This window comes from Nipponia nippon, unplaced genomic scaffold (genome assembly GCF_047370975.1).
Source record: "Nipponia nippon isolate SJK-2023a ecotype South Korea unplaced genomic scaffold, ASM4737097v1 scaffold_4, whole genome shotgun sequence".
NCBI classification, from domain to species: Eukaryota; Metazoa; Chordata; class Aves; order Pelecaniformes; family Threskiornithidae; genus Nipponia; species Nipponia nippon.
This window is the reverse complement of record NW_028262358.1, coordinates 109362852-109389505: the sequence shown is the minus strand read 5'-3', so window position 1 is coordinate 109389505 and position 26654 is coordinate 109362852. Positions and strand designations below refer to the sequence as shown.

The following is a 26654-nucleotide window of genomic DNA, read 5'->3' as shown; positions in this document are numbered from 1 at the left end:
TTTATTTTCAGTTAACTAGATTCTTTGCCTTTTACTTTTCTCAAAGGCAAATAATTCCCATATTCAGCAGAAAGACACTACAACTTTCTAAAGGTAAAAGGGAACATGCTGTGTTTTGGCCAACTTACTTTTGTGATAAAATGGGGTTTTTTGTTGTAGTGAGAAGCAGTAAGTTTAGAATGTTTTTATGAAAATAAAGGTCTCAAACTATCAATGTGCTTTTCTGATTTCAAATAGGTCCATTATTATTATTATTTCTTTTTAAAAGTGTATTTGGATGGTTGCTCTTGTGAAAGTATAAGCAAGAGAAAACTGAGACAGAGAAATGTGCGCTTAGGTATGCAGAACTAAATGCTCTTAAGGATTTTTGATAGGTCATCATGACCCAGATCCAATTTATAAATGCTGGTATTAGAGCAAAAAAGTTGCAGCTGTTTAACCAAGAATGTTGTTTTCTAATTTGTCTGTTAATTGTGTCAGTGAAACTTCCATGGTGTGGTGGTGTGTGTGGGTGGTTTTTTTTGGGTTTGTTTGGTTTTTTTGGTAACTTGGTGCTTTCTTCTTATGTCCAGGAGTTTCTTTTAATCCTCTCTCTCCAGTTGTCTCTCGATCTATATTTTTTTTTTAAGTGCTCCGTCTTGTGTTAGTGACAGCATGGTCATTATTGTTTCAGTATCAATTACCAAATCACTTTGATTACAGTACATGTCATTAGCGTTTAAAGGAATTATATTGTATTTCTCCCCTTCTAAGTCTTCAGATATTGTTCTGGGCCTATGTTTGCTTGCATGGCTCTCTGGATATCAAGACTTATGATTTTTCTTGCTTTTTGTGGTTTCTTTGCAATTTTACTCAGCTGGTATCTGTGTCTGTTTGCTTTTGTTGCTGCCAATGTGCTAGTAACAACTAAAACTCTTCTTGTCTGTCTGTCTTATTCAGATCTTAAAATACTTTAATAACAGCATGCATTTGGGCTCAGCTGGTGGATCCCTTTCAGAACCTCAGATTAAAATTTACTGTAATTACAGCAGAGCCTGCGATATGATCTCCATGTTTAAGTATTAGTAATGTAATATAATCTTACATCTAACTATTATTAATGGATTACTGATTAGCCAGGTTTCATGCAAATACAAAGGTGGATATATTCAAGCAGATTAACCATAAAGCTGGGGTGGTGCTATGATATGATTGTAAACATTGCGTTATCGCAGTGAGAGCATGGTAGTAGTCATAATATGCCTTAATACATCCTATATGGCAGGATATTGGTGTGTACCTAAAGATGTTGATTTTATTACCATTAGGATGTGGTCTCCTGAGGAGGAATAAAAAGATGCAACTTCCTCATGATCTAGACCACTAGGGATAATTTTTTTTGCTGATTATTTACAGAATTCTTTTACCAAGGAAGGAACGTAGGAATATTTCCTACTTTACAGATGAGAAAACTGAGTTATAGTTGCTGAATGACCAAATGATTTCACCTCTCTAACAGATGTTCGATAAAACCCGTTTTCTCTAATCCCCACTGTGTGATTTGGTAGCAACTAAAAGCTGCAGCTATTGCAGTAGACTCCTGTTTTAGACAGGAGAAAACAATTCTCATAATCCCCAGAGAAAGGTTACTAAACTTCATGAGTTCCCTAGCAGCGGTGTGCTGCTGAAGGTGGGGTTCCTTCATCTCCAATGTGTAGTAAGTAGGGAACAGCTATGATTTATGAGGCCTCTGTTCCCATGGGCAAATACGCTGACAGGGAAATATTGAATGTATATATATTAATTCCTCTCATATTAGATAAGCATCAATATAAGAGCACCTTTTCCATATGTTTTTTCTATGAATTAAATGTTAACAGTAGCTTCCTGAAAGCCTTCAAGAGTATATGACAGCGGCAGAGATCAATGGTTTCCTTGTTCTTGCATGCTATGCAAAGATGATAAATGGGCCTTCAAGGCACTTGAGAAGACACTTAAAAAAAAAAAAAAAATACAGGGAAAGCCACTGAACTGACCTCAAAGAAGCTGCTGGCTGGAGGGAAATCTTAGTGAGATAGGGAAATTAAAAATTAATGGAGGTTCACTTGTATGTTTGAGACAGCAAGTGTATTGCTCACCAGTTTATTTAGGCCTTAAGTGGCTTCTCTTGTATGTTTATATATAACTTGAACCCATTTTAAATATGTCAATTCTTTGTTCCTCCCCCCTCCAAAAGTGTAGGTCATATTTCAGTGGTTAGATTCTTCTATTTCAGGTTTGAGGTTTTTTTTTTCTTTCCTCCTGTTTCATACTACATAAATGATATGAAATCTTTCATTTGACTAATTACCTTTATTTAGTGGTTAGTCTGGCTTTATGCAGGTTCATTTGGACACACTTGGTGATTGCTTCCTCTTTTTGACTTAAGGGTAAAATACCCCTATGGAATATAACAGGGAAGGAGACTCCTGCTCCGGTCAGTTTGCTTTGTATATGCTGTGAGAGGCTGAAAGCTGTGTACGGGCTACTTCCCTACACTAGTCATGTCGTGTGAGCTACATCTGTCTAAAGGAGCCTTTGTGTTAAATTTCTGTTTAAGTTTGTGTTAAATTCAAAGATTCATTACCTGAGAACTGTAATCTTGTGGCCTTAAAGGTTAAAGGACCTTTCAAAATGCTTCTCCCACATTTTTTTTATTCCATACAGTTATCAGTGTAGAAATCTTTGCTGTAGCACCAAGGAGAAGATGTGAAAACGTAACGATGGGGAAGAGAAAGCGCCTGTATGAAGTTAGGGGTGATGCTTTGTCCTTCAGTTTGTTGTCTTGAGTGGGTATGAATGGGGGTGACTTTCCACTTGAAGGATCAGTACCGAGGAAGGTATATTTTTCCAAGTCATATTGGAAGAGGGGAGATGGCAAGTTGCTAACCCCTCTGTATTCTCAGCTTTGTTGCAGACTAAAAGTGCAGTTTTAAAGTCCTAAGTGTGTATAGGTCATGGTTCCTGGAGTCACGAAGACAACAGAGTTATCTTCTCTTTAGATAACAAGTATTTCCACGAGTCATAGAATTAAGCAAGGTTTGACTTCCCCCTTGCCCCCCAATCTTTTTTTGTCTTAAGCCTGGCTGATTTTGATATCTAGAAAAAAATTGGCTCCAGTTAAAACTTTCCTTATGCTTGGATCAAATATAAGGGCTCCCCTCCCCTCTGTGGATTTACTGGCATCAAGGGGTGGAGTTGAAGGCAACCTTTCTGTGAGTGGAGGATCTTCTGTAGACTCACCTGTTTTCATAAAGCACATTGGGATTTCATATCTGTATTACCTCTACTCTTTCATGAAACTTGGTTAGAAATTGGCTGTTGAATTCAGGCACTGTTAGGGAGGAAGGTAATTCAAGTGGGATTCCATAAACTTAATTTCCTTTAGGAAGCTATGCTCACAAAAATATTTTTTTTTTCGTGCTTATGATGGCAAAGAACACTTGCAAATGTGAATAGCAGGGAATGGATGCGTGCGCTAATGTCCGAACCAGTAGAGAGGCTGCAGAAGGAGCTGAAGCAGTCATTTTGGCAAGCAGTACTGGCTGCGGTAAACCAGGGCTGTCTGAAGGAAGGAGTTCTGCTTCTTCTGTGCCCCTGAATTAGTGTATTTTATAATAAAGTGTTGAAGGTCATATTTTTTACTTTTCTCTTTTATGGGAGTACAAATTTGGAAGCCTATTTTTCAGTGGTAGGCCACCAGCATTTCAGAAAGTGCCATGTATGGCAAGAAGGCATGTTCAGTCTTGCTGCTGAACTTAGACTTGGCCTGCCCCCTTCTACTAGCAGGAGTTGGGGCTTCTCATTAGTGAAGACTTATAAGAAGACTTTAGCACCCTTTACTATTGTGCCTGCTTCACTGGACCTTGTTTCCAATCTTCACTTGCAGCCTGAAGGTGCTCTTCAGGTCTGCCTTAAGTTTTGAATTGCTTAAATCTCTCTTGGTCTGTGTTCATACTATACCTCAAAAGTGCAATGACTAGTGTAATGTCCTAGGGTTACTGCAATGCTGAAAGGGGTTTGGGGCTTGTCCGGTTCCCAGGACTAGGAATAAAGGGTTTTAAAACCTGCAGACTTTGAAACGTTAACCAATGTAGGGGAATTATATTTGTCAACACTTATTACTAGCCTTCTTAATGCTTTCCTGAAATCCATGTGATTTCAGGTTTAGGCACTGTTGGATATAACTGAAGATACAAGAGTTTGTAATTTTGCCAACAGTAAGAATTGTTTAATCCAACTCCAGCAAAAATGTTATGTGACATAATACCTCTGAAATTACTTGAGAACTTAAGAAATTACATTGCAGCATGAGGCTTGCTCTACTGAGTAAAGAAACTGCTAATTAATCTGTGGGGGTTTAGCTTTTCCTTATTTTCTTTTTTCTGTCCTCTTCCCTAGGAATGTTTCGGAAAAATGAAGATTTGACTCCATCGCAGAGGTGTCTGGCTGTAAGGTAGGCTTTCATACATCTCTGAGAGTCTAGTTTTGGGGGTGGGCAGAAGCTGGTGTTTTGTGTGCTTTATTAATGCTCTGTGGAATTGCTACAGTTCACACTCAAGATAGAGAGTTTACAAACTCTTGTAAAACAGATCCGTGTTTTTTATATTTGTAGCTTAATTCATACATCTATTCTCCTGGAAAATATCACTAGAAGTAGGTTTTAACTTATTTAAGAAAAACATTCTAAGTTCTATGCAGTCTATGCAAATTAATGCTGTATCAGACAGGAGACTAGTTAACATTTAGTACACGTATAAAGTAGCTGGTGAAGGAACATGCTTGTTTAATTCTGGTTTTAAGTACTTAACTTACCTTTTCTCCTTTCTTTATTCAGGAGACTTGAAATAGTATGCTGTCCTGGGCAAAACAGGCACTTGAGGCATTTTCCTTAATTGAAATTATTATTGAAATTATTGCCAGTTAACACAAACCTTTGTTTACTGATTCAGTTATTGAGGGGAAAAAAAAGAAGACAAACAGTTGAAAAAACACTTAGGGAAACACCCTTCCTTCTCCTTCCCCAGGCTTAGCTTCAGTCAAACACCTCTCCTGGGCAAGGAGGGAGTCACCAGAGTTCAGGGGATCTGTCTGAAAATGCTCAGTACGGATTGGAAAGAAATACTATGTGTAGAATGTTTTAAGCTGTGATTACAAAAGACACGCAAACTGCTTTTCTACATGTGGTTTTTACTGCAGTTAGAGTAAGCAATAACATGGAGTACAACTTTTCCTACTGTGGAATTCTGTAGAACTACACATTCCATCTCACGAGTTGCTTGTCTTTGAATTACAGACGCATGCCAAGTCTACTGGAGTATTTAAGTTACAACTGTAATTTCATGGGTATCCTGGCAGGCCCGTTATGCTCTTACAAAGACTATATTACTTTCATTGAAGGCAGATCATACCAACTGCAACAGTCTGAAGCAAATGGGAAGGAAGATACAAAATATGAACAAACGGATCCTTCTCCAAATGTAAGATGTATGACTCTTGCAGTGCCGATGCTTACGTAATCATTGCATGAAAAGCTTGGTTTGCACTGTTCATTTACAGGCATAACTTCTGAGCTGCATCTGGAGTTCATTCATCAACAGTATAGTTCCCTGTTCAAAAAGTTAAATACTTATTTTTTTTAAGGCAGGTTTTCTCCATGGTTTCCAGTCTGGATCTTGTGAATAAAAGCAGATTAAATTGGAGCTTCCTTACAAGCTTATATGGTAAAAAGACATCTTTAAATTAAAACAGTTCATGCATAATTCCTTCAAAGTATATGCTGTGCATAAAAAAAGTCCTGGTAAGGACGAAGTGCACGGTTTGTCATTTGAAAGCTAATGAGACTTAAAAGTTCCAGCAAGGTTTCATGAAAGTTCTCCAATTCTACTGTTTTTTAATGTCTTCTTGCAGCAAGTAGGAAACGTTCATATGTAACAAGTTGAAAAATGCTCATAGAAATAGTTTTCATTTTTCTTGCTTTCATTCATGTAGAGAGGTATTAAAGGTGGATTTTGATCTGACGGTGTAGTAAGAGATGTACTAGCCATAACACTATGGCTAGTAATCCATATAACATTATTTCTTTTTTTCCCTCTTTGTTCCGTTATTGGAAAAGAGACCAAATACATAGAGAAGAAAGTCCTGTTGATCATACCTTACAAGAGATATTGTATGGCCTGAATTAAAATCAAAAGCTCCCAAAGCTTTGTTACTTTTTAAATTTAATCCAATTAGCTTAACGCTCAGGGTGCTGAATATTATCTTTTCAATTCTTTCATATTCTCTTAAATAGGAGTGTATCAGACTTATAAATTTGTGTGTGCCTAAGATAATTATTACCACACATAAAAAGCAAAATTATCATGGAGTCGACTGGGACACTTCAGATAAATGGCTTTCGCTAATTCCATTGCCAATTACTTGTTTTCTGCTTATCTTGTGGACCACCAACTATTGCTGGAGCAGATGAAGGCATTCCCACACGTAGCTGCTTGTCATGTCCTGCCATCTGGAGGTTACCATCCCCACAGCTGGGCTAATAGGGAGTGCTTCCCAATCGGCTGTGCCATCTCCAGCTACTTCCATCCTCTGAATGCGGATGAGGACTCTGCACATTCCATTCTACCTGTCTTGTGTGGTTGTAGTAACTTGCACCACAGGAATGTAAACTACTGGCTGGAGGATGATAACATTTTAAAAGTCTCCACATGTTGACAAAGTACCTAAGCTCGTAGAAGTATGCTGTGGAGCAAGTACTCAGGAAGGGAAGAAGCCACAAGAGCCTTCCTTGCACGGATTAACACCTCATAGTCTGTAGTCTGCACTGATGTCTTGTATTGACAAAGTGGCAGACACTGCTTTTGTTTTTAAACATCATCTTGGCTCAGCACAGGCATCACATCTGATGTCCTAAAAATCCTATTTCTGCAGAAAAGTAGTGTAGTAAAATTATTGCAAATAGATGGAACTAACCAAATCTGCCAGTATCAGTACTTCTGGACATGCATCTACTGATGGCCTGGCAGGACTTCCTAGCTTTTTACCACATCATCTTGCTAGCAGTCTGAACAAAGTCAATAGGAATAAATGTAAACCTATGATGGATTCTTCTTTCAGGTAAGCAGTTTTCCTTAAAATGAATTGCTCGTAAGATGCTTGAAACTTTTGGTGGTTTATGCTGCATTAGCTTTGACATAAAAATAAAGAGAAGCTGTCTATGTTGTTGATACTTCATCTCCCAACTGGTGTTAGAGAAATCTGGCTGCGTTTTATAACACCAGCGAGTATTGTGTGCTTTTGGAGAAATATGGATGATATAATTTTACTGCATTTGCTGCATCAATTAAAATATCCATTGTCTTGTTGTAGAAGAATGTTTAAATACCATTAACTTCATATTAATACTGTTCCTTGATTCTTATGTTATTATTTCAAGAAGAATAAATTGTTAGGTAACTCAAAAAATGAAGTGTAATGGGGATCAGCAAATGTTAATGTATAAATGGAAAAAAAAAATCCTTCAGCTGAGTTACAATAAGTTTCATTTCTTGTTAAATATAATTACATACCCAAAGTAGTTCATGCCAGCCTCCTCCTCTATACTGTGTGTTGACTGCATGATGTTAACTTGGCTTAGTATTTTTGCTGTGTTCATTGCATGTTAAGTTAATCAAGTCAACATATTAAAACTTATTTCTTATATCCCTCCTATTGTGCCTTTTTGCAAGCTATCAATTGTTGGTGCTCAAAGTGGTGTCAACTCTCAGAAATTAATATCTGTCTTTGTAAGTTTCTTTTTATTATGGCTACCCTTAAAATACAAGATTCCTGTCAGCAGATATCTGCTTTCTTGCTTATTATGCAGACTCTTCCTACAGGTTATAAAGTTCTTACTTAATTACCTGTAATTTTTACCTGAGGTGCTAACCTCCTCAAAATAATACACTTTAACACAGTTCAATATTATACTGAGCTCCTTATTGATCATTTATCAACTGAGAGGAATAACAGATTCATTCAAATAAAAGGTTAAAAGATCCTTTTCTACTTTTTGGTATATATTTATATATATTATACATATTTATACGACAATATATTTCTAAAATTCCTGAGCTCAGTGAGTGTTGTACCTTTATTGCTTCAATTATAAAGCTGTTCCTGAACTCCTTTCTCTGACTAGGAATCTAGCTTTCAACCTAATTATATTCCCGTCTAATGAATGCACATTTGGTTTTGTCCTGGCACTGTCTTTTAGCTTAAGCACCTTTTTACCTTCCCAGTGTTGGCCATATTTGATATTTTTATAGAGGTATTCTCAGGTTTTGTTCATCAAAGCTAAATGAGCTAAGCCTTTCTACCTTTTTGTTGTAAAATAAATTTTATGTCCTACTTCATGTGAGATCAGTTATCTTGCAGCTTAAGTTCTTTTAATTCCTTAACAGAACAGTTATTTTGGGGAAGTGCAGTTTCTGAGTTATTCCACAATAACCAGGTGTTATTTTTCAACTTGATATGTTGAAAACTTCAAAGAGTGAATGAAATTACACTTCAAACTTCTTTAAATTAGGTACTTCATCCTTGTAAAAACTGACCAACCCTCCTGTGAATTACTAGTGATAATCTAGTGATTACCTAGTGATAATCTAGTGATTACCCACTTATGCCTTGGCAGAGAAGCTTGTATCAATAACCTAGTTAATTAAGCAATAGGAAGTGAATTAACATTTTACCAAATGCATTTCTATAGGTAATTGAACTATAGATTATTTTGGTGTCAGGTAAGGACTTCTGTTTCTGTGTAAATGTATTTGAATCTGGAGTGCTATAAACAAGCCTCAGGCTGTAGTTTAATAATCTATTTAGGTCAACCCAAGTATAAACTCTTCCTGAATACGGTAGCTCCTGGCTGTGCATTCTGGGTCCTTTGCTTATTGTAGCAGTGCTAACATGCATTGCACTGCGTCGTGGTCTGAATCAGATAATTTGATCCAGTCTAAAATGAATTTATCATTTAAAAAAAAAAAGAAGGCAAAACCCTCAAAGGCTAAATTTACACTTGATTTGCTTTTCTAATCTGACTCACTAGCAGGAAAAGAGCAAAAACTTGCAGCCAAGGTGAGGAGACAGGGCAGGACTGCTTCTTTGCGTTGCAGCCTGTGTTTGGCTTGTCCTTCAGAAAATCTGCTTAAACCAATCTTGAAACTGCAGCTCCCAGTCTCTGTAGAGGCGGGAGATTATCTCCATCCTTGTTTGCTAAGGACACTAATGTACCTGATACTGATCCCTGGAGCTGGTATCAGCATGTTTGATTGGGGTTCTGGGATTTATAGTTATTGAGTGAAGTAGTATAATTTAAAAAGAAAAAAAAAAAAAGTCATGCTGTTTCTGGATGTAGTTATGCTTGTCCCCACACCTAAATGTTGCTGCTAAAAAAATTGTAGAAAAACATCATTTAGATACTTAACAAAAAAACCTAAACCACCTTCCTCCTACAATATTTTTTTCTACAACTACAAATTGAAAACTGCGGAGTTTATTTTTTAAAAGTACAATTTATGGCAGAGCCCTAAATAATGAGTAATAATGAATTCATTTTTTTTCTTAAGATAGATTTTGTTGAAACTCTGATGCTTTTCCTTAAAAGAAGGGCTTTCACCTCCATGATTTGGTTAAAAACCGTCACAGAGGTACGAAGCGTATTTTGGATTGAATAGGCAGAGTAATGATTTCTATTCACCAACAGAAAAACTGGTAAATAGTGGCAATGGCAAAAAGCAGGCCTTCAGACAGAGATAACATTACTTATAAGTTGCCAAAACATATTTTGAGACTTTGTAGAGATCTTCAGATTGAAAACACCTATTTTATATGTTTATTCTTATATTTTAAGTTGCTTGCTAATGTTACAAGCCTATAAATGCTTTCTCATGCTTAAATTGAACATGACTTTAAATTATGGCTTAGACTTTGAAGTTAAGTCCTTGCAACTTTCTTCAGAACTTTGGGGAGATGTCTTACTTACAAATACCTAACTTTTGCATGTGTCAGATATTGTGTACCAAAATTAAAGATTCATTAGTGTTAAAAATAACTGATTTTCTGAACATTCATTTCTATTTAAATTCCTGAAGGAGTTAAACCAACTGAACTTTCCCTCTGCTCTGGCAAAGAGAGAGATGGATTAATAGTTGCTAGAAAAACAAAGGAACACTTTTAGAAAGTTAATGCCCTTTACGTTGAATGCTTGTAATAGAGTAAAATGTTAAAATGAAGTTTATTAGAAAGCAAGTAGAAACAAATAATTAAACACCAGCTTTAGCTGTTAATAAGTAGTTGCCTCCTGAATTATCCAGCTGATTTGTTTAATTAGCTGGGTTTTCTGACCCTCTCTGAAATATTTTCTGAGATAAGCCACATGAAATATATGCAATATCTGAAGTTACTCTCGCCATTTTACAGCTTTTCCAAGACTAACTTTTTATCAGGTTGTACCACCTCTTACATCTGTGTGACTGGGTGAATCTTTGATACTGTGTGTCTTGCAGAAATCTGTGTTTTCAGTTGGGCACTTAATGCTCCGTTCTGTATCATGGAACAGAATTACTCTGTGTTTTGGAAGTAGATATGTGAAGCTGCACTCTAATTGAAGCAGGACGTTGTCTTTAAAAGTTTCGGCAGGAATACTGGAAGCAGGATGGACAGAAAAAGGATTTTGGTTATCTTTTTGTTCTGATGCTTCAAAGAAAACTAGTTAGATTGATTGATTTCTTGCCAAGTTTAGTGTTTGTAGAATTGTAATGTTTAAATATAAATATCGAGATTACTTACAATCAAAACTTGAAAATTACATTTAAATGAACTAGCTCTCAAACTTGTCTTTTGTAGGTGCTTGGTTAGTGTGTTACTTCAGGAACTTGCACAGAACGTGGTATCTGCCCTTGGGATGTGTGTGGATCAGACTAGCTACTTAAAGCAGTCAATGCCGTGCATTATTGCTCTGTGTTTTATAATAGAACCTTAGAAATATTCTCCTAAAAATGCATACTCTTTACTGTGGTGGCTATAGAAAAACTGAATTTTGAGAAAATCTGAGTCCGGGTCCTTCCTGAACAACATATTTTTACATGTCTGTGAGCATATTATTTGAGCCCTTATCGCTTGACCACTCTAGTTGGGAAACACGTCTACATAGAACTGAGCTATTTTGGCTGTAAATTAATAAATTATTTCAGTATTTTAGTTGGTTTAGAATTTAGACGTTGTAATAATCTAACAGAGATGATTGATACATTGAGTTGGGCAGCGATTGAACACCTGCATTATGCCAAAGATCACTGAAATGAACTGAAGCTTTGCCATTGTTTTTTGGAATCTCTGCAATAATTGTACTCATCTTGTCCTAGATTATATGCTTTGTGTTGTGATGCCGTAGCAACTTACTTGCTTCAGGAATTTGACAATAAAGTAAGAAAAAACTGGAGATGCAAAAGATGTTCCTGTTATTGAAAGGGTTTTTAGAGGCTGCCAGTAGTCAGATTGGATTTGCTGTGTTTGCCAGAAGTGGTGCTCACAACTTAATCAAGATAACGATATTCCTTGAGCCTCTATAAAATGTTACCAACTATTTTAAAGTCGGTAGTATAGATATTACTGAAAAATTGACATAAATATACATCTGTTTAGGGAAGGAAGATTACAACTTGCCTTTGTTTCTAAAGATTATCAAAACATGATGCTTACAAAGTCTCCCATCTTAAACTTTTCAGATAGCCGTGGCACAGAAACTCTTAATCTGTGGACTGTCCTTACTCTTCCACATGACTATTACAAAAACTTTGCCTGTGGAATACAACATTGATGATAACTTCAGAGCTACAGCATCATGGCCTGTAAGGTTTTTCTATCTATACGTGTCCCTTATGGCTGCCAGACCCAAGTATTATTTTGCATGGACTTTAGGTAAGTACATATATTAAAATAAAAGAAAGTGTATGTATTGAGTTTCATGTGAGATGTTGCACACTAAGCATGTATTAAAAACTGACAGTGCCCTCTTGAGGCCTTAGGAAAACATTATTACATTTAAGTATTATGAGGTATTGTCAGAGTATATTGAATGGTGTCTCTCATTTTGAGAAACAAAACTTACCAACGCACAGTCTTGTGACAGTGTTGCAAATGAGATCGTGGTCTCCTGAACAAATCTGAGTGAAACATAAGGTTTTTTGGAGAGCGATAGTGTTTTAATGAGCAATTACTTTTTGGTGTTTTAAAAATTGTAGTAAATCTAGTCTGATGTACAATCCCTGATTTTTTTTTTTTTTTTTGATACCTTGGTTTTGGCATACCTGAAAAGTTACTCTAAGCATCTTTCTGTGGTTAGTTATCAGTTATTTGCTTGATGTTATTCAAGCATGAAGGAAAAATGAATATATTGAAATTCAGATATATCATAGTGTTGTTAATAACAGATTTTCAGTAGTATCTTCAGAATTTGGTGGGTGACACTTCAGTTTTAGTCTTTGTTTACTCAAAGTTCTAACTGACTGATGGGATAGCACCCATAGTCGCTGATTTAAGGCACTGAATAGATGATATAGTTTAAAGAACGTTTTGCTTTTCCCTTTGCATTATTTGAAAAAAAAACAACACCTACAACAGCAAAATGTGTTATTTATGTAAGCTGACATCTTGGAAGTGGCTCACAAAACAGATTTCATCAGCTTCCTCCTCCTCTCCCGTTTTACATATTTTTTTTCGTAATTCTTTTGAGAGACAATCTGTGGGAAACAATGCAATAAAGAAAGCCTCAGTGTAGCAGAGCAGCATGACTCATTTACAGCTGCTGGTTTCATTCCTGGTCAATGAATGAAGTGCTTTCAGCTTGTCTGGATATAGTAATTCTGGGGCTTGTTGTGGAATGAAATAATTTTGAATATTGTGCTGTTATGCACCAGTATCATCGTCTGTAAAGAGTAGGAATCATCTGAAAAAATGAGTAATCTTCACTTGTTTGGTTTTTTTTTCCCCCCTGTAATACTTCGGATGGATTTCTCCTTATGCGCTTGCTAGCGGTATAGAGCTAGCATTCCTTTGGTAAAATACTGAAGAAAGTAAACTGTATCAACTCTGTACTTTTAGTTTGCTAAATAACTTTTTTTTCACCTTCTTCCTTCCACTTTGCCTCATCTAAACTTCTGATGGTATGAGTAGAATGTGAGGGAGCTTTTAACAGTTTTACTGGATGTTATGCTTTTGAGTTGTACATTGCTACATTGTACATGGCACTTAAGGAAAAAAAATTGTTAATAAAATGAATTACTTAAAATGAATACTTAGTAAAATGCTAGTTAATAAAATGAGTACTTACCTTAGCTAGTAAGAGATTATGGAGTCCATGTCTTCAGCTGTTTCTAATTGAGCATAAAATCATTGCCTAATGTTTGAAGTTGACATCAGTGATATCAGATGTATAACAGCCAATTTTGTTGCTTTCAAAGATGTTTTTTTTTAAATGGTTATTGATGAGGAAATAAAAATATTATAAATTACCCTATATTAAATTTCACAAAGCCCTCTTCCAGACTGGTAGATAACTGGAGAAACTGACCTTCAGGAAAAGAACTGTTTGAGTCAATTCTTTCTTTTATTTTCCAAATAATACTGGATTAATACCTTGAAAAAGTTGTTAACAAGAAAGGAAAATGCAAAAGATATAAATTTCTTACATGTCACTATTGTATAAAGTACAACATGGTACTTTTTAACATGGTAATACAAACTGAGCAATTTCTCTTGCCTTGCTAGCTGTAATCAGGTGGCCAAGAGGGCCAATGGCATCCTGGCCTGTATCAGGAATAGTGTGACCAGCAGGACCAGGGAGGTGATAGTGCCCCTGTACTCGGCACTGGTGAGGCCGCACCTCGAGTACTGTGTTCAGTTTTGGGCCCCTCACTACAAGAAGGACATCGAGGTGCTGGAGCGTGTCCAGAGGAGGGCAACAAAGTTGGTGAAGGGTCTAGAGAACAAGTCTTATGAGGAGTGGCTGAGGGAACTGGGGTTGTTTAGTCTGGAGAAGAGGAGGCTGAGGGGAGACCTTATTGCTCTCTACAATTACCTGAAAGGAGGTTGTAGCGAGGTGGGGGTCGGTCTCTTCTCCCTAGTAACAAGTGATAGGACAAGAGGAAACGGCCTCAAGCTGCGCCAGGGGAGGTTTAGGTTGGATATTAGGAAAAACTTCTTCACCGAAAGGGCAGTCAGGCATTGGAACAGGCTTCCCAGGGAAGTGGTTGAGCCTCCATCCCTGGAGGTATTTAAAAGAAGGGTAGATGTGGTGCTTAGGGACATGGTTTAGTGGTGGACTTGGCAGTGATAGGTTGACGGTTGGACTCGATGATCTTAAAGGTCTTTTCCAACCTTTATGATTCTATGAATTTAAAAGGTGACAATCTAATTACAGTGCTTTAGATGAATTCTGAGCTAACAGAGAGGACTCATGTCCTGTAACGGGAGGACTAGATCTGTATTGCTTCTGCAGAGCCCTCTGCCTGCCTTGCTTCCAGTTCCTCAGGCCTCCCCTGCACTGGGAGAGGAGCTGGCGTTCTTCTCCCCACGGTCACTTATTTATCCATGTAAGTGGATACGTGGTTGGGTGCCTTATGGATGTGGGACCATGACTGGGTGCATGCAACCAAGCACCTGGCTCAACAGAGGCAATATTTGGAAAAAAACTCGTTTTGTTGTAAGTGGCCATCCTGATTTGAGAAGTACAGCTGAGGAAATGTCAGTGTCTGAGCTAACAAAGCTGAGGCAAAGGTGAGGCCCGAAAGTGACGGGCGGTATTCAGACTGAGATCCCTTGTATTTTCCTACATAGGCCAGATGACGGTAGCAGCTTTTTCTCCTAGGGAAAAATATTGTTTGCTTTGAACTATTTGACCTTCGCCATGCATTGTAAACACTTTGCACTCAGAAGTGGTGTTAACAGTGGCCTTGTGCCATTAGGGGAAATCTGACCAACTCTGCATTGCTTAGTAAATTCCTGTTTTCTTCCGTTAGGTTTGCACTGCTCTGTGGTGTGCTATAAATGTGCACCTGCTTGAAGTGAATCGTACAATTATATCTTTATGCTTTAAACATCACTGTCGCTGCATAATGAAGGCCAAAGACATGCATCTGAGTGTTGAGCTGCTATCTCAAATCATTACAACCAGCCACTGTTTCCTAGTCTTGAGGCATCTCACTGAGTTTGTTTTTCTGTCAGATTGCTCAAGCGAGTCTAAGTAGGTGGTATGAGAGAGGGGGGGACATCTGTACTGTGAAGTCGATAGTGCTACCTTTCATTTTTTTGCTTTTGTACCAGTTTTTTAAATGAAAGCCAGTGTGTCGCTTGGTTTATGTTCTGTTTGTTCAAGTGTCTATTGCAGTGATCCTCAGTATTTAAAAAAAATAAATATGTAGCCTTTAAAATGTGATAAATACTTTGAAAAAACTCACGTTGCGTGATGCACAATTTTAATACAGGCAGTTTATAATTCACTTGTTTCTTTTTGTTTCATTGCAGCAGATGCAATTAATAATGCAGCAGGGTTTGGTTTTAGAGGCTATGATAAAAATGGAGTTACACGTTGGGATCTAATATCAAATCTGAGAATCCAGCAAATAGAGGTTTGTTCATGGCTCTTTCAAATAAAATATATGCTCGTGTAGGTATTTGCTTGTAATTTCAATAACTTTTCCTACGCATTTTGTTCCTCAAGACAGTGAATATGTTCTAAGTCAGAAATGATGTGTTCACACCCTTAGGAAAGGATGGAAAATAGAGTGTGTTTTGAATATATTCTACTTGTCAGTTGACTTCCAAAATACTTTGTGGTTATAAGTAGTTGAGTAAATACCTTATTCAACTCATCACAAAGTAGGGGGTTTTCTTCATAATTTATATGTCAGAATTCTGAAATATTTTGTAACATTTTACAATTATGGAAATAATTAGTTTGTTTTTACTTTACAGTTTTCCACAAGTTTCAAGATGTTTCTTGATAACTGGAATATCCAAACAGCTCTTTGGCTTAAAAGGTATTTATTTCTTAAAGGAAAGCTTTTCTCCACTGAAATTTCTTAGATAAATATGTCCTTGATGACAATTTAACATTTAAAGCTATACCCCACAAAACACTACGGTTGTTTAGCAACTGCACGGGACATTCTTCTCGTAATACTTGAATTAAAGCCTCTGAATTTAGCACGTCTCTCTTAGTGTAAATTATCGGGTAATGGTAGAAACTGTTTTTCTTCACTGGTTATAGGGAACCTAAAAGTATTCATCTGTGGAGGTGTCTCTTTTTTCCCCTCTTGGCATTCAAAGCACTGCATGTTGCTGAGAGCAGTAGGCAGAATGCGCGTCTGTGGCTGCTAGCCTGTGGAAACGCTGCCTTTTTTTTTTTTTTTAGCCACACAGTGATACAGGAACTTCCATACGTTCTGTGAGAGAACTTTCTGCGCTCCTTCTGTAATGAGTACTTGCAAATATCAGACCCTACAATGTGCTAGGAAAAAAAAATTCCACACGAGTATCCCTTGATGCGCTTTTTTTCTTGTCTGGGAAACGGCTATAGTGCCCAGTGAACTAAATCACTCTCATTTTACTAACTACTTTGTCGTAACTAGAAAGCAAAAGAGTGTTCTTGAGTAATAAAGGGATGTCGTTTCCCTTCTCCCAGTCTCTGTACAGATGATCTTTTATGAATAGGTGTGAGTTTAACTGAGACCCCCATCTTGGGATCACTCAGAGGACTTACTCTCTTATTCTAGGCTTCTCTTATCCCTTATTCTAGGATGGCTGGCAACAGGATGATGCTTCCATCAAGTTTCTTCATAGTGTGTTCAATTTCTTCCCTAAATATTTTTCTAACCCAATTGAAAACAGAAATTGAAATTTGTGTGATTATTCTAGTTGGTTCAATAGGCAATAGAATCTATTGCTAGGATAGTCAGTAAGGAAGAATTGCGTGCTTGCAGGTATTGAAATGTATCATTTAATAAAGCAAATAAGCTATTTTAAAATGCGTTTTAATTTAGTTAGAGAACAGAAGTTTATCAGTATTAAAACTCAATAGGAGAAGGTTGTGTTCCGACAAACTTTCAAAGCTCCTAAATTGAACGATGTTAAACTAAAACTACTTTTAGTGGAGATGAGTAGCATTTCTGTTAGGAATTGAAAGAAAAAAGAAATGCAAATCAGTTGTTCAGGGTGACATTAAAAGAAGATGTGAAGAAAAATTAAAGCATCTCCTTTAATAAATATTTTTAAGAACAATTAAATTAAACTTAAGAACAATTAATTGCTCTTAAGTGTTTAAGAGCAATTGTAGAAGAATCTGAGGGTAGTCTAAATACATGGATTCTGCCACAGTGAAAAGGAGAAGGGTGAATGTGTTCTTACAGAATTGTTGCAAGTAAGAGATTGTTTTAACGATTATATATGAGGCATAAATATTGGCCCAGAGTATATATTATATTACCAATAATTTGTTAAGTTGCGATGTTTGAATAGAGGGCAAGCTCATGTATTACTTTAAACATCCACTTTTCATACCTCACCTGTTTACCCTTTAAGGAAGTATCTAAACTCTTAGGCATTTGTCTCACATGGAATACAGAAATATCAGAGGTCAGCATTCGTTCTGTTCTTTTCTGATACTCTTGAAAGAGGAACAGAACTTAAACCCTGATTGTGTGTAAAAACAAACCCTTTACAAAGAGTTAACTGTCTACAGATCATCATAAAGAAGTTTAATAAACATTTAATGTAGATCACAAAATACAGCAGTTCAAAGGTATTATTGTTACAAGCATGCAAGTTAAAATAGATGTTTACATAGTAGCATATATCAACAAAATATATATCATGATAACAAAATATATATCATGATAATGTTTCCTGACTGGGGAAGCTGTTATATTCCCCCTCAGCCTATTCACTTTTTTTTTTCAAAAAAACCATCTAATTCCTTTTGTCTTTGGTCATGTTTGCAAAACCTCTGTGGTTCTTGTTGCTCTCTTCTGGCTTCTTTCCAAACTTCCCGTTGTCTTACTGTGGATGCAGTAGTTCTGCTAAGACCTCTGAGGTCTTTCCCTGGCTTGTTACAGGCAGAGTTGAATGCTTTGAGTGGATTAATTACTTTTCTTTTCTTTATATAACTCTTGCTAATACATCACAGTATTACATCTGTCTTTTTTTGCAGCAGCAGTCTAGCGTTGATTCATGCTCAGCTGATCCTCAGTGTTTCATACTGTTGATTCATATTCGTGCTCAACTACACTTCTTCAGTAACGTTAAATGGACGGGTATTGTTTTGTATCTTCCACTTTTCTTAGATGTTCTAGACTTTGCGCTTCATCTTGTTGATTTCAGAGCATCATTCAAGTCTGTCAAGATCATTTTGGATTTTATTACTTTATCTGTTAAGAAAACAACGCCAATCTCTCTCATTCCCCGTCTCCCCCCCCAAAAAAAAAAAAAAAAAGGAAGGGAAGGCAACGTAGAAAAATATACTTCTCAGTCTGTCACCCCAGCCGGTGATGGAAGCACAGAACCAGACGAAGGGGAGTATCTTGCTGAACAGTTCACGCATCTTCCCACCTCTAGAGAAAATCGTAGATAACTCGAGCCACCCGTATTTGAATAGATTTTTCTCAGCCTGTTGTGATGACCGTATTTCCTTGGTTTGCTCTTAGGAGAGTCAAGTGAAGCATTTCAACATGATTTATTATTGACAAATCTATGGAGAGTTTTTTTTAAGCTTACTTTTACCTCTGAAATTGAAGCCTGATGACTTTTTTTTTTCTAGTATATATCTTACCAAGAATGCTCTCTTGGAAGCACAAAACCAGTTTATCCCCTATAAAAGAAAAGGAAGTAAGCGGAGCAAGAGGCCCCCTTGGTTCAACCACAAGCTCCTGGGTCTGCTTAAAACCAAGGGATGCGTACTAGAGATGGAGAAGTGGGAGATTGTCCACTGAGAACTACAAGGGCATTGCCAGAGTGTGCAGAGATGCAGTTAGAAAGGCAAAAGCTCAACTTGAATTGGAACTGGCCACAGATGTCAAAAATAACAAGAAAGGGTTCTTCAGGTGTGTAAGTTGCAAGCGGAAACAGAAGGAAAACATAGGCCCACTGTTGAACAGTAGAGGTGAATCAGTCACCAACAATGCTGAAAAGGCAGAGGTTCTCAACACCTTCTTCACCTCTGTGTTTACCAACACTGTTGGATCCCAGGCGTTGGGAATGAAAATCCAGGAGGATCCAAACATAGACCCACCATCAGTGAAGAAGGAGTTAGTATGTGAATTATTACAGGAGCTTGACCCCTACAAATCAATGGGCCCTGATGCCATCCACCCGAGGGTGTTGAGAGAGTTGGCTGATGTCATTGCGGGGCCACTCTCTCTAATCTTTGAGAAGTCGTGGTAATTGGGGGATGTCCCAGAGGACTGGAAGAAGGCAAATGTTATCCCTGTCTACGAGAAGGGCTCAAGGGAGGATCCAGGTAATTATAGGCCCATCAGTCTTACTTCAATCCCTGGGAAAGCCATGGAACGGATCCTCCTGGGGGCCATCACGAGTCAAATGAAGCACGTGACTGGGAAAAGCCAACACGGCTTCACAAAAGGCAGATCGTGCCTGACAAATCTGGTGGCCTTCTATGATAAAGTGACCCGCTCGGTTGACATGGGGCGAGCAGTCGACGTTGTCTACTTGGACTTCTCCAAGGCCTTCGATACGGTTCCCCACGGCCTCCTTCTGGAGAAACTGATGCGTTATAGCCTGGACAAGTGGTCTGTGCGGTGGGTGAGGAATTGGCTGACAGGCCGCACCCAAAGGGTGGTAGTAAATGGCTCTTTTTCAAACTGGCAACCCGTCACATGTGGGGTCCCCCAGGGATCAATATTGGGCCCAACGCTATTCAGTATCTTCGCAAGTGATCTGGATAACGGGATCAAGTGTAGCCTGATGAAGTTCGCAGATGACACCAAACTGAGTGGGGAAGTAGACGCTCTGGAAGGGAGAGCCACCCTGCAGAAGATCTGGATAGGCTGGAAGAGTGGGCTAACGAGAACCTTATGAAGTTTAACAAGGACAAGTGTAAGGTCTTGCACCTGGGAAAACATAATCCAGGAGTGCAGCTCAGACTGGGATCCACCTGGCTGGAGAGCAGCTCCATGGAATGGGACCTGGGGGTCCTGGTGGACAGGAAGCTCAACATGAGTGAACAGTGTGCTGCTGCGGCCAAGAAGGCCAACGGGAGGCTGGGTTGCATCAAAAATGGCATCACCAGCAGAGATAAAGAAGTCATTAAACCATTCTACTCAGTGCTTGTCAGGCCACACGTGGAATACTGTGTACAGTTCTGGTCTCCGTTATACAAAAATGTGGACAGGCTGGAGGGGGTCCAGAGAAGAGCCACCAAGATGATCAAGGCTCTGGGAAGCCTGCTGTATGAGGATAGGCCGAGAGAGCTGGGTTTGTTCAGCCTTGAGAAAAGGAGGCTTAGAGGTGATCTCATCACCATGTACCAGTATTTAAAGAGGAGCTACAAAGAAGATGGAGACTCCCTTTTTACAAGGAGTCACACAATGACGACAAGGGGTAACGGGTACAAGTTACTCCCAGGGAGATTCCGATTGGACACGAGAGGTAAATTTTTCACAATGAGAACAGTCAATCGTTGGAATAATCTCCCCGGGGAAATGATCGACTCCGCTACGCTGAACACGTTTAAGACTCAGCTGGACATGGTGCTGGGCCATCTCGTCTAGATTGTGCTAGGAAGGTTGGACCAGATGATCCTCGAGGTCCCTTCCAACCTGGTATTCTGTGATTATCTGATTATCTGACTTGCATTGATATAGGTGAAAATTGATTAGCTAATTTAGGGAGTTTCGTTAGCTCCTGAATGCTTTGCAGGGGAAAATCTGCTTAGTTAGTTTAAACCAAATAAAGATTGAAGCCGTTTATCAATTTATTAACAAGACATAATTAACCACCAGTCAGTGAAAGACACATTCAGAATTAATATCAGTACTAGAATAGATACCATTTTATAAGTGCGTAGTGTTGTGGCTTAATAAACAAATTTCTAAACACTTTTCTGTAACTAATCCCAAGGAGTTTAAACAAGCATACGTGCACACACACGGTTACACGCAAACCGCGCCTCTGCTCCCAAGGACGCGGGGGTTACAAACCCACACCTCCTCCTGGAAGCGTGGGCCCCCTGCTTGTAGGCACTGCCGGTGGGAGATGTGGGTGCTCCGGCTCTGTGTGAACCTGCGGGTTCACAGGCCAATTAGAAAAGCATGCCACGAGTTCACGTGCATGCAGCCGATCGGGATGAGATATCGCTCCCTCTGCATTGCAGGATGCAGGCTACCAGGGAGGGTGCTCGGTCTTGGCCGAGACAGAGGGCGTGATGCTGGCGGGGTGACTTCTGGCAGTGTCAAACCAGGTTTGATGACTAGTATTTGGCTCCAAGGTGTCTACCTGACTTGTAACAAAATTCTCCTAGTGCTTTTCTACTTTCTCGGCTGACACCTTCTTTGTTTCAAAAGTCTCTTTGAAATTCCTTGGTTACACTTTAGTCTGGCCAATGTTGCTTTCCTTTTTAAGGTGATCTGTTGTGGGCACATGTCCTCAGACAGCTTTGTGTACGGTGCGTGCGTGCACCCGCGCCCTACTCCGGCCCATGTTCTCATCTTAACTGGCGTTGTTAGCGAAGCCCCTTGGCAAGGGGAGGGGGCTCTGCTGGTACCGCACGCTGAAGACCTCTTAAGACAAAACTTACCACCTCTGTTTGACTGGAATAAACTGAATTAGCAAAATACATTTTTGATCTTTCCCTATTCAGATCCTGCCTTTTTACCTTCTGCTCGTTAACATTGACTGTATCATGTGGTCTCAGCAATCTTTTCTATATAGGGGAGTTGTAGTAAAGTAGTTACATTAGTAGCGAACGTTTCTGCCCTCTGTATCATTAGCTTGTCTTCCTCTTTGAATAATAGACGTGCATTCTCTTCTCTCTCTCTGTTACTTGCTATGTGTTTATAAAACCTTTTTACATATTGGTGTCTATGGCCTTTTTTAGTTAAAACTCATTTTTGTATGTTAGCCTTAGATTTGTGCTCGTGCATCTTGTGTTGTTTATTTTTGCTTCATGTTAGTGTGCATCTGTCTCCATATTTCCTATTGCTTTTTGGTTTTCAGATCATTAAAGAACTCTTGATGAAGCCATATCAGGACCTTACCATGTTTCCTATCATTCTTCCACATCATGATGGTTTGTCATTGTGTCATTTAATGTTGTCTCCTAGAAACTGCTTTTCTTGGATTCCTACTTCCCTTCTTCCTTCTAGAATTCCTTACTGTAGGACCTTGCCTAATAATTCGGAGTCTCAATTTTTAAATAGCAGAGTTCAGCATTCTCCTTATTTGATATTCTCACATCCCTAGAGTCATTAATTATAATTTCATCATCATGCTCACCTAATTGCCATACACAGACACATTTTCAACTGTAGTCTGTTACTCAAAATTGAAGGTAGTTGTTACTTTTTCCCTTCTCCTATAAGCTCCTTTCATTTAATGAAAAATGTATATCTGACTCATCACAAGAGTTTGCGGGATAGCCTGTGCCTTCCAGTGTAGCTTTTCAGACACTTTCTTGGATGGCACAAGATCCCTTGTTAACACCAACACCCATCTTTGGACGCTTCTGTATCACTTCACTATCAATAAGTACCATATGTGATGGCACTGAGCGTAGGTTAGCACTGAGGGGTTAAATCAAGAGCGGTGAATAGCTGTAAGTATTTTCCGTAAGTCATAATATAGTGGTGACATTGTTAAATAATAGTAAACTGCAGTTGCATTGCAAATTATGTGTCGGAGATGAAACTGCTAAAAGTATAAATGTATAAATGATAACTGGGAAGATTGTTGGTGATCTGTGTCTCGTTATTTATCTTGAATTGTCTTTGACTTGCTAGAGTGTGCTATGAGCGAGCCACCTTCAGCCCAACGATCCAAACCTTCATCCTCTCTGCCATTTGGCATGGGGTTTACCCAGGATATTATTTAACGTTTTTAACAGGAATACTAATGACACTAGCAGCACGAGCTGTAAGTACCGACCAAGTATCTTCTTAAATAATAAGTAGTTCTGTAAAAGAAAATTGATTGTGTTCTGTAGTCCAAAGATGTGATTTCCAGTTGACACGCAAACACTCTGGCTGATAGTTTTGTTTACTTTTTTTAGTTATGAGAGCAGTGGGAATGGTTATTGATAAGGGGGGGTTGGTCAGTAGAAACAAGCAAGACTGTACACAGCCTGGAACATCTTCGTAGCGTATCTTTTGCGGAAGCCCTTCCTCTGTATTAACTGATCATGTGTTACGCCATGCTAAACAAGATGATGTTATCTAAGATCATTTTGAAAAATCTTTATCACTGATTATCAGTAGCTTAAATTTGGGGGGGTCAGTGCTATATATTTATCCAGTTTGTCCCCCTCCCTAATTTCTGTCCAGTACTATTGTAAAGATGGTAACTAAAGAATGCTCCACCTCAACCAGCAGATAAACATCTCTATTACTACTCAGAATCGGCCAGCCTGTGGTGCAGTCACATTAACAAGCTTTTACAGCTGCTGTTCAGAACCGTATGGAACCAGCAAATCTGCCAAGAAATCTCCCAGTCCTGCTTGAGAAAGCTGAGTAAGAACGAGGCAGGTTTTTCAGTTACTCAAGGGGAAAGAGGAACAAAAAAAATGAGCTGTCAGCTTGGAGCAGAATAACAGACAGCTTTTCTGTCGAAGGAACCAGGAGAATGAGAAATGAAGCAGACTGCTCTCTGCTGTAACAGCTAGGGGAAGGTGGTACTTCAGACTTAGGTTATTACTAACAGTAATAAACCAGATGCTCCTCCTCTTTCTTCACAAAGATGTGGGTGTAGTCCTTGTTTGACAGAATTGACTCCTTTCTTTACAATAGGTATAGCTCCCTTCTCCTTTCCAGACTCTATCACAGTGAACTTTTGACATTTATCAGCCAGGGGCTGGTGCAAAAGCCAAGGTTCAGGGACAGTTCACAGGTAAAAGTTGTTGTGTTCTCTCAGTAAGGCGAGTCCGGTAAATCTGAGTGCTCGCTGCACTTCATCCTGGGCTTCGCTGGTGAGCTGCGTTGTATTCACATTGCATTTGTATCAATTAATAGGCTATTAAATAAAAATATTATTGGTTTCTGTATGAAGTTACTTAACGTTAACTGATAAGATATGTTAGAGGTACTTTAGCATGTTTATTATTTAACTCTATTAGCCTTTATTAAGACTGCAGTTTGGCAGCGCTGACCCACGCTTTCTTCTCCTGTCATGCCTAAGCATGTATTCAACTAGTTTTCCTCCCTTTAATCATCACACGCTTCATAATCAGGTGTTTACTAGGGGCAATTATAGACTTACCTTAAAAGTTGTCCTTCAAGTCCTAAAATACTAGATTTCTCTACCAGAAATTCTGTGAAACTTCAAGTTTTACAGAACTCGGGAACAAGTCATTGCACGTGACCACAGGAGAAAACTGGAGGGAGATGGCAGACGGTGGGACAAGGGGTATGTGGCTAGAATGACTCGTTTTACTTAGCTTAACTAAGCAAAGGTGGAGTGGGGATGTGATACCTACAGGGCGATATAGGTAAGAAAGACAAGAAGGGTAAAGAAGGTTTTTAATGTAAAGAATGACATCAGCACAAGCTAGCCTTCCGTATGTTCATTAGAACCAGGATTTAAACTGTCCTTTGGCGTGCAGCTTGTCAGAGAGGACTACCTCAGGTGGCAGCTGTGGTACGAGGCTACACAGCTGTCCTGGTGGAGCGGGTCCAGAGGAGGGCCGCAAGAATGATCAGAGGGCTGGAACACCTCTGCTGTGAGGACAGGCTGAAAGAGCTGGGGTTGCTCAGCCTGGAGAAAAGAAGGCTGCGGGGAGACCTTATTGTGGCCTTTCCGTACCTAAAGGGGGCTTATAAGAAAGATGGGGACAGACATTTAGCAGGGCCAGTAGCAACAGGACAAGGGGTAATGGTTTTAAACTAAAAGAGGGTAGATTCGGACTAGACATGAGGAAGAAGTTTTTTACAATGAGGGAGGTGAAACATGGGCACAGGTTGCCCAGAGAGGTGGTAGATGCCCCATCCTTGGAAACACTCAAGGCCAGGCTGGACGGGGCTCTGAGCAACCTGATCTGGTTGTAGATGTCCCTGCCCATTGCAGGGGGGATGGACTAGATGACCTTTAAAGGTCTCCTCCATCCCAAAGCATTTTATGATTCTGTGAAAGGCTGAATTGAGCCCGTTGTGGCTTGTCAGCAAATGAGAGTGTGAGCAAGGATGAGAGTTCAGTCAAAGGAAGGAGGGGTGAAGATTTACTGGTGTCTTTATAATTAAAGACTTTAAAACTGAACCCAAACCTGTGTGGGTTTTGGATTTTTTTTTAAATACCTTTGGTATTCCATTGTTTGAACAGAATTTTACGAACAAAAGGCTCAGCATAGAAAATTGAGTCCTTTGATAATAGTCCCGCTTGATATTAGTTGTTGTTAAGACTCCTGAAATATGTCATTGGAACTGATATTTTGTATATTCTGATTTATACCCTACTTGTCCTAAAATAGATCTTACTAGCAAGTATGTGAAAATGGCTTACCATATAGAAGCTTTCAACAGAAGCATTCTGGCTTTTGTTTACGCCAATGCTCTATATCTACAGAATGGCTTGATGGAATAGAATGGCTGCCTCATTCAGACAAGTAGTCAAAAGTCGCATTGGATTTATGGGGGGGTTCATTTCCTTAAATTCTGCTTAAATTCATAAATACTTAAATTCCCGTGCTGGATGAAGCGCACTATCCTAAAAGGCAGGGAATTTGAACTGACTCCTATTTGAAGTTGATGGGTATTTTGAATAGTTCAAAGATACTTGACCAAACTGTAGCATTTAAATTCATCCTATGAATTTTGTGCAAGTGCAACAAACTCTGTGCAGCAAGATAGCTCTCAAAGGTTATTCCTAAGCTAACTTACTATTATCTGCTTTTTCAGATAAGAAACAATATCAGACACTATTTTGTTGAATCTCCTGCTGTTAAACTATGTTATGATATTATAACATGGATGGCAACTCAAGTAGCAATAAGTTACACAGTCGTGCCATTTGTACTGCTCTCTGTAAAACCCTCTTTCACCTTTTACAGGTAAGCACATTCTACCTGTTCTCTTTTTCTTTAACTCGGAATAGAAGTATTTTCTGTGGCGTAAGACTTCTGAAGCTATTTTAGTGATAATTATAAGACTTATTTGTTAGCTGAGCAAACTGTATTTCTGTTCTAGTGCTCAAACATGGTTTGTGTTGTATATGAGAAACCATAAAGTGATCTCCTTTTCCTATCACAATAGACTTATTTTTCCTCGGGCAGGAAAAAAAAAACCAACCAAAACCAGAGGGTACCTTTGAGATTACTACATGCATTTGGACTGGTTATAAAACAGTTATAAAACAGCAAGACTAGATAATGACTTCCCCAAAGTAAC

The 26654-nt window shown here is 38.7% G+C and overlaps 1 protein-coding gene across 6 annotated transcripts in view; it reads left to right on the top strand.

Moving 5' to 3' along the window:
- MBOAT2 (membrane bound glycerophospholipid O-acyltransferase 2) overlaps positions 1–26654 on the top strand; it is a 178686-nt gene that overhangs the window by 146659 nt on the left and 5373 nt on the right. For all 6 annotated transcript variants that reach the window (XM_087774219.1, XM_087774220.1, XM_087774217.1 and 3 more), the window contains 7 exons: positions 4420–4474; positions 5315–5498; positions 11784–11976; positions 15580–15683; positions 16030–16094; positions 23064–23196; positions 26166–26317. In XM_087774219.1, the coding sequence (XP_087630345.1) occupies positions 4420–4474; positions 5315–5498; positions 11784–11976; positions 15580–15683; positions 16030–16094; positions 23064–23196; positions 26166–26317 (886 nt within the window). The remainder of the gene's footprint in view (positions 1–4419; positions 4475–5314; positions 5499–11783; positions 11977–15579; positions 15684–16029; positions 16095–23063; positions 23197–26165; positions 26318–26654) is intronic.